Here is a 9,359-nt window from a genome sequence, read left to right on the forward strand (position 1 = left end):
GTGAATTAAAAGAGAGATGAGGAATCCATTGATCCTTTTGTCCTTTCCTAACTGTCTTCAAAGATTGCTCTTCACTCTTGCTTGGGCTTTGTCTTCACCTCAGCTCTGATACCATGTTAAGTTTAGGTATGTTCTATGCTAGAGCAATTTATTTCAATTTTCACAGTTAGCTCAATATCTTTTCCAGATTAGCAATCACATTAGCATTAAAGTAAACTGCAGATAGAACATAAATATAAATTACAGAAGACAAGCCAAGACAAGAGGACACAAGATGTGGCGCTAGCCAGGGACAAACCCCAATGTGGGGAACCCCTTGATCAATTCTTCTTATATGTTCTTCAATAGTTCAGCAGAGAGAGAGTACATTTACAACTGAAGTCAACACTTTGACTTATCTAGATGAAAGCATAGATCATCTTTAAGAAGATGATACATGAGATCAGTTGAAGACATGTTGCTTCAACTGATTCTCCAAGGTGACTCCTTCACCTATCATCGTGTTGCATCTTGTCATCATGCTGCACCTCACCGTGTTGCACCATGCTACACCCATCATCACAATGCTGGACCTTATGACTATTGCACCTAATGTTGTATTGCGGTCCCATGTGTCATGATTGAACCATGTTGTCCATGTTAGCTGTCCCATTGCTTGTTTGTTGTCCCTTGCATGCTTGGTGTACTTGCTGTTAAGTACCATACATCTGTCCCAATGTTAGTTTGTTGTCCCTTTCATGTTGTTGTACCATTGTGTTAGTTGTCCCATTGCTTATTTGTTGTCCCTTGCATGTTGCTTGTACCATTGCATGCTTGGTGTACTTGCTGCTAAGTACCATACAATTGTCCCAATGTTAGTTTGTTGTCCCTTGCATGTTGTTGTACCATTGTGCCACTGCTACACAATGTCATGGTTGTCCCATTGTGCTTTGCCATACCATAACAGCACCATGAATTTGCTACACTAAATACTAGTTGTCCCATGTTGTACCATTGTACCATTGTTGTCCCGTTGTGCACTATATGCCATTGACCATTGTTGTACCATATGTTGCACCATACTGCACCAAGTTTCCTTTGTTGTCCCATTCCTTATCATTGCAGCACCATGTAGCATTGTTGTCCCACTGTTGCACCATACTTCACCAAGTTGCCTTTGTTGTCCCATTGCTTATCATTGCAGCACCATGTAGCATTGTTGTCCCACTGCTACACCATACTTCTTGTTGTCCATATTGTTGCACCATACATTTTGTTGTCATATACTATGTTGTCTATAATGTTACAGCATTCATCATAAGAATTGGATCTATCATTCATGACTGTGATTCAATCCAAACAGCAGATAGAGCATCCTTATTTAGAACAGCATTAAGGATCGCTGAAGGCGTGGCTTCTTTATCTCAGTGTTTACGTGTGAGAGCATTCCTTTCATGATAGCAATGGTATTCCTTTCATGACTGCGTATAGGATAAGGGCTTTTCATTTCATGACAGTAAGGGCATTCCGTGTGTAAAACACTTCTTCTAGGACAACGTTTAGGTGCCTTCATTTCCATGGCTGCATATTATTACTTCTTCATAGGGCAGTGTTAGGGCTTCTCCATAGGGCAAAGTTAGGGCTTGCTGTTAGGCCTCCTTCATGTGCTAGATCTCCCTTTCCTCCTGCGTCTAAGGCTTCTTCATTAGGGCAAAGTAGAGCCTAGGGCACTCCCTTTAGATTAGCGCAGTGTTATCCCTTAGGATCTCTCCTCCTACTAAAACCCAAAGACAATTAGAGAGGAAGAGATCCCAAGTGTGTTGAAATGACTTGAAGGCCACCTTTATTTATACAAAAACGTTGAGCATAAGTGGGGTTTATTTGGTTGCTCGCCAACCTTGACAAATTGTCCCATAACACAAATAAATTCATATCTCCATGAAAACTTATCGGAATCGGATGATCTTCAGATCAATCCTACACCTCTCGATGAGAGGGATCCAAGAAAAATATCAGCTGCCATTAATAAAATGACCCACATGGAGTTTGGCCCTAGTTGCCAATTTTAACACACATAGCATGGATGTATCATTGTATTTTTGCTGAGACAAACAATAATTCACCTATCATAAATCATCTGATTGGATGCAAACTTGTGTGTTTGTGATTAATAAAATCCGTTTTAAGTACTGATCTAACATGAGCTGAGGGGATCAAATTTCTTCACATGCAAACTTTTTTAGAGTGCACAATACAATGTGTTATTTTTCATTGTTTAAATTGTATTTTTAAATGATATATAGAGTATGTATAAGACCAAATAAAAGTTTCAGCCACAAAAACGCACGCATTTTTTTACTTCTAATTACTTTACAGAATATTCATTTCTTTTATTATAGCCGACATTATTTTTCTATTTAGAGCACAATTTTTTATTTTTATTTATTTTTATTTTAAAGGACCAAGTGTCAACTCGACAGATGGACAGACAAATTTACACATCCCCTCATACTGGGTTGTAGAATGAGCCTCTCGGCTCAATTACCAATTACTTAAATAATTTTTTTTATGTTTGTTTGTTTAATTATATATTTGGGGGAGGATCCTCTACTGCTATCCCTAGTGCTCTCCCCTGAAACTTGGTGGACCTCTCCTGCTTCACTCAAAATTCATCCACCCATCCTCGTATCCCCAAACATTGGTGAATATGCCATCAAGTAGAAAGCAGTTACCATGAATATCAAGCATTATTTTATTTTCATTGACTGGCATAAATTCCATCAAAACCTGCCTAGCATATCACCTAGAGAACAGTCCATGGCCACGGGGGACTTTCTATGCAATCCTGCGTAGAAGTTGGGTAATTTCCAACAAGGAAGACAAGTGTCCCTGGACAATTAAGAACGATATCATATTATGCAAGAATTTTAAGTATTCATAATCAAAACTTATACATCTACTCAAGTCAACACCAACAGACTTTCTCAAGACTCTAGCTAGCTCTAACATTGACCGTTTTGCATTGACTGTAACAACAATCGATCAACATTGACAATTGTCCTGCCCAACATTCCAATTGAAGTCGAGATCTGATAGCCATCTTGACTCAAATTGTCTCTATGTAAAACCAACCATCGCCTCATCAATTAACCATTTTGCCTTCAAGCAGTTACACCAAGAAACAAAGTTTTAACAAACAACCACCTCAACTGTTGGATATAACTTCACGATCTATAAATATTGTTTTCGTGTATAGACTCTGCATATACAGCGCTTCTCAGGACTTCACAGAGCATCTCTGTCCTTATACTCAATCTATTAAACAGTTCATATACAAATTCATACATTATTTGGAGCTGTAATATAAAGTGAAGTTTGAACAACTTTGGCAATTCCTACTGTTTATTTGGGATATCATGTTTTTCATGTCATGCTTAGACCAAAACTGGTTCTGTATATATTGTTGCCATGATATACATTATAATCAAAGAATGAATCAAGAAATTCTCCGGAGTACTTTGTTGTACCCAAGCCTACCTGGGTGCCTGGATTAACCCCTGTCAGCTAATTACACCCTATCTTGTTAGGCCCTATCTTCCTAGTCCTTGTATGCAAGAATAACTCAGGTGAAAGTGACCACATTAAAAATGCAAAAATTAAACTAAGAACAGCAATCAATTAAAACGAAAGAAAATGACACCCAAAGCAGCCATGCAAACATGTAACTTCAATTGTGTGCATATCTACAGATAGAAAAAATGTTGCATTTATTCGTCACACTATATGCTACTATGCAAAGATTACAAGGGAAAAATATCTCTAATTGAACAAAGAGTTGCCTACAGAAAAACTAACAGGCTACAAAATGATACCTAGAAAATTTTCATTCAAAAGGGAGAACTTTATCTGTACTGGATATTTTTCTAGTTGGTTCTATTTCAGCCCCCATTAAACAATCCTATGTTTATTACAAATGTGATCCAACTGCATATAAATATACAAGGATGGAAAGTGTGATGCTGGACCTGGATTATTTTGAATATACACAGCCGTATGAAGGATACTATGAAACGGACAAATGCTTCCAGTCAGAAGAAAACCATCTTTCCAAGCACGCAATGGAGAGATATTTCAAAGGTACATAAAAATAGAAGATCTTGTGAAAAAAATTTGCTAGAATGGGAAAGTTAAAAAAACAAAATACCTACTAAACCACGGAGGTGCCAGCGGAGGGGGCATCTGGGATAATGTAACACGCAATTGAAATGTTATCACAATGTAGGATGTAGTGCTACAAGGACACCTTAAACATAAACTTCATGTAGGAGAACTGTAAAACCTTATTTAGTTGATCACAAAGATAAAAGGTAACTGATGGTGCAGATCATAATGCATCACATAAACTCCACTGTAACAAGCAACAGTGGAGACAGTCAGCAGAAATTGAAGATAAGAAGATATGCAGTCTCAGAATAAAGCAACGTCGAAACAAAAAAAGTGAGAAATTGCAAACTGCAGTGAATTGGAAGAAGCATGGAAAGATCTCAAAATGATGAAAATAAAAAAGATTACAACAAACTATTCATAACAGAAATTAGTTCAAGTTAACTAAGGTACTGAGCAAAGTTAGATCAAAACTATCCCAGATTTAAAATAGTGGAACAATAATATCAACATAGCTTAATCTGATAATGGTTTAAGAATTGGACTGCTGCCAGCTTTGTATTTGAAAGCTGTAGAAGATTTCTTATGTAATTTGTTGTGTTTCATTTCTCAAACTTGGTCACAGATTGCAAAGGGTATCCCTTCCTCTCTCTTTCTCTTACACACGCCACAAGCACAAACACAAACACTCGTGCTTGCATAAACAAAGATATCATAAGACAAGTATTGATCATGCCAAACCAAATGAACCATATGAAAAGCAAGTGAAATTGGTTGCTTATCATGTCCGTTTGTATGAGTACAACTAGAACATGGATAAGGCTTAAAACATAAGCAAACTGGAGAACCCCGTGCATTGTGAAAAAACCACGCTGATAGGACATGGAAACCAAGTGTCAGAATGTTCCTTGGAACAATTATTCCAACCAGTGATGTCCTATTAGACTGCCTTCCAGCCTTTGATACTCTGTCCTACGCCTGCAGTATTTTATGATTATGATCAACACTATTGCAAAACCCTGTAATATGTTTCATTCAGAACGATTTTCCCTTTTTCACCTATATAAATACTGAAGAATTTGTCTTTTGCATTGCTGCTATACCTGTCAAAATGGTATGTCAAAGGAGATGTTCCCTAGAATCTTCTGAACTTTATTGAATAGTCTCCTCTCTATTTCCATCCTTACCTTTGTCTTCGGTCTCTTCTCTGGCAACATCTGCATTTGGAATTTCTGTTTTGACATCATTGCCTTCTTGATTGGTTGCATTAGATGAATGATTCTTCAGCACAGTTTCAATATCAGTACTGAAGAAGCTCCAGCAAGCTTAAACCTCTCAACAACAGCATCCAGGTGCTCTTTCCATGTTGGATCTTCCAATCTGAACTCCACTTGTGAGCGTTCAAAAAGCATGTTTCCCCAAAATAGATGGATCTGAGATCTCATTACAGTAGCTTGTTCTGCTGCTTCAGCAGCAGATGCTGCTATCTCCTCAGTAGAATCTCCATCAACCCCAGCCAGTTTCTTTTTTCTTTTCAGGATCTCATCCTTCTTGGTTGCAGATGGATCTTTTAACTCATTTTGGCGCTGCTCTTCTAGCTTCTCCCACATTTCAGTTGCAGTCCGCATCTTCTCCTCTGCACTATTGAAAAACTGGATAGTTTCTGAAGAATCCCATGTACCAAGATCAACCTTGCTAGCCAAAGCAAGAGACCATCGAAGTTTTGCACTTTCAAAATATTGTTGACCCAGTGCAAGCAATCCCTCATAGAAGTCAGGCTTTATCCTCAAAGCTTCCTCATACTTTTGTCCAGCTTGGGAGTATTGATCCTGGACCCAGTCATATGCAGTCTGAAGTTGTGCCGTAACCAGTTCCTTTGAAGGATTTTCATCCAAAGGAATCCGCTTCCTAGCTGCACACATATGGACATTGCCCCAATTGAAGAATGACAAAGCTGCCACCTCCTGGAACTTGCATGCTGCCATCTCAAAGAGGCGTTGGGCTTCTTCACTGGTCACAGTTTCCTCCAATGCCTCAGAGCATAACTCCATTCCTAGCTCATGCAGATCCAAGTGAGCATCTGGATCAATGCCTACATGTGTGCGAAACAACTGAGCAAATTCAAATAGCCAGTCATCAATTTCAACTTCTTTGCCTTCAAGCTCATCCCCATTTTTGTCTTTACAAGTTTCCTCCAAGGATACCTGCTTATTAGGTTCTTTGCTCGGGTCTTCTACTATGCTACCATTGCTTTCTCCTGATGAACCAGAAGCATTCTCCTCTGCTTTAACATCCTCTTCTTGAACTCCATCTACTAGAGGTTCCTCCTCTTCTTCAATCAATGGCTCCTGCTCAGGATTCACCTCGACCACATACAGCCTCAAAGGATCATTTGAAAAACTTTGATTAGAAATGCTTTCTTTGTCATTCAAGCCCCCGTTTGCAGAGGAGTCTGTGTTTGAGTTCCCTGTCCTTTTCTGCTCAGCAAGCTGAGCTGCAGCAGCTTCTGCCAATCTAAGCTCTTCTGTAGTTGTAATAGTCACAAGATCCCCATCCAAATCCTTGTATTTTATTAAAACTGCCTTGGACGAGGAGAACCGTTTCCTCACTATTTCTCTCAACTCCTTAAATTTGCATTTGTCTGGCATTCGACTAAGCCTTATATCATGGTCAAAAATAAGTTTCAATGGCCTCCATTGAATTTCTGCCTGTGCTTTCTTCATAGGTTGAGGGGCATGTTTAACCTCGTGACCTTGAGAACCATTAGATTCCGTGGATATTACTCTGGAAGATGCCCTGGAAGATTCCAAGACCGAGGTCTTTTGTGGTGAAGAAGACCCTTTGGAAGACATTGGCAAAGGAGGTTCCTGCAAAGGGGGCCCATTGGATTGATTACTCAAGTTATCACCAGGAAGCCTCTCCTGTTTATTTTTCTTCTTTGGCATAGGTCTAGCAGGTAAACAAGGCCCCATACCGCCAACAGGAGTTCCTCGAACTGCTGATGCCCCCACGGCTGCAGGAGAAGTCCCTGAATAGGCAGGCACTGTGGGCCTATTTTGCAGGTCTTGCTGAGCATCTTGCTTGTTCCCAAGAGCAACACGTAACCTTTTGACAAGTTCCAAGCCATCCTGGTGATTCACATCAACCTGCAGAAGGGCCTGCACATCTTGCATGGCTAATTCTAGCCTGCCCATAGCCTCATATGCCCGTGCCCTTCTAAAAAGAGCCCTGCTGAAACGAGGGTGCACTTCAAGAGCAAGTGTACATTCATTAACAACACTTTCATACTGAACAGGCTTCATCTGCATCAGGCATGCTGCTCGGTTGCTGTGGAAGATGGCACGGTCTGGGTGATTCCTAGGGATAAGATTGAGAGCCTTTTCATACTGTTCCAAAGCGTCCACATAGTCTCTGTTTTGGAATCTCTTGTTGCCTTCCTCTTTGAGCTCGTGTGCCCTTTTGAGGAAGAGCGATGGATCAAGATCCACTTTACTTCCAGTGACTACTCCAGATTGCTCAGCAGTAGCAACTGCCCCTGTGCCTTTCTTTTTCCTCCCCCCAGACTTTCCCATGACAGCTTCCCAGCAAAGAGAAAGATATCCCAACTGCAATAACACCACCCAACTGTAAAAATGATAGACAACTGGACTAAAAATTCACCAATAGGGCTTTAAACATATTATCCATTTCTATTTCCTTCCCACCATCCAGTTCCAGTCTAAGTCATGTCCCATGGGAATGACCTCCTGGGTGAAAATTTCTATTTACTGCCCACCATCCAGTTCCAGACTAAGCTATGTCTCATGGTATAGACCGCCGGGGCAAAAACCCGGGTGCCAGGTAAACATTGAATTATGTTTGAGCCCTGAGCTTCGCTATCTCAATATCAAAAATCAAAATCAAATCCTCTTCCAAAAACAAATAACAGAAATTAAAACACTAAAAAAAACCGTTTCCAACCTATCACATTAATAAATACTCGAACTATCCATACTCATGCAGTTTAAAAAGCGACTGATCAAAAAAAAATTACTACTTGCTTTTCCATTCTCAACGGAAAGGGTTATATTCTCCACACTGCATTTCATAACTTCTTTTTCCAAACCAAATTCAACTGCAGCAAATATTCAAAAGCACCGCAAAAATGGCATTGAGACTGTTATTATATAAAATAGAAACCTTTATAAAACCCACCCCTGGCCTTCCTGGTTATGAGTCATTAACAGATATTACAAACTAAACCAGTCCTTCCAACAGATTGAATTTAATGATAATTATTGGTGTGAGATGCAAACTTACCCAATAATGTGCACCAGTCTTAGATTAGATTTTCTCTCTGTACTGGATAATGCCTCGCGGAACTTTCTTTCTGTGCCCAATAACGTTTTTTCGGCCGAACCCAACTGAGCTAAATTCCCCGGCACTTCACAATCTCACTGCACAACAGATAAAAAATGAGCAAACCCATAAATAGATATAAGCAGATGAATAAAACCCAAATGGGCATCTTGATAGATTCTGATTTCGAAAAGATATATACATAATATGCAACCTATGCAACCTACCAGGAGATGGATCTATACTTTCATTCCATCACTAGATACTTTTATGAACTACTATTTCCTCCACAGACTGGTTTCAACTGCGCATAGATCAGGGTACACAGTCAGGACAATGGAGAACATGTCCAGACTTCTAACTAGTTTCAGCCATGTTGAAAAAAATGTTCATAATAAGTTTATAAAGTACAAGAGGAAAGATATAGTCTTCGTTCTGATCATCCAGTTATATCCTGTTATTTTGGCATTTTGCCCTAGAATTGTATGAGCTTTGGCTGGGAAATAAAATATGAATGTTATAGGGGTTGAAGGAGGGATTAGATAAAACAACCATGAATATACAGCCTCTTCAGAAACCATAGAAAAAGGAGGAATTTATTAATGTCTAATTAAAATAGTCTAATGTAAATATAGAGCCTAAGTTACCAGTAAATATGGTACAGAGGAGTCGATCCAAAAGGTGAGTGAATCCTTAAAACGAGTAGTGTTTAATATATTTATTTAGCAATGTAATATATGGGGCTCGAGTTTTAAAAATAGAATCTTGTTTGTTGGGTTTAGGTTAAATTTTTTTGGGTTTCGAGGATGTTTTAAAATTATTTTTGTTTGTTTTTTTGGATGCAAGGAAATAGGTTAACTGTTTAAGATTTAAAGTTA

General features: G+C 39.1%; 1 protein-coding gene across 1 annotated transcript; it reads right to left on the reverse strand.

The window, feature by feature from the left end:
* Positions 1–4,605: 4,605 nt before the first annotated feature.
* LOC149265504 (protein CLMP1-like) lies at positions 4,606–9,011 on the reverse strand. Its single transcript, XM_089429477.1, is given in 4 exon segments — positions 4,606–5,451; positions 5,454–7,748; positions 8,443–8,579; positions 8,709–9,011. Coding segments are annotated over 2 exon segments (2,418 nt in total). The 5' UTR covers positions 7,716–7,748; positions 8,443–8,579; positions 8,709–9,011; the 3' UTR covers positions 4,606–5,295.
* Positions 9,012–9,359: the final 348 nt, after the last annotated feature.

Source organism: Pinus tabuliformis, chromosome 6 (genome assembly GCF_031772625.1).
Source record: "Pinus tabuliformis cultivar Carrire ecotype Pingquan chromosome 6, CPIR1, whole genome shotgun sequence".
NCBI lineage: Eukaryota > Viridiplantae > Streptophyta > Pinopsida > Pinales > Pinaceae > Pinus > Pinus tabuliformis.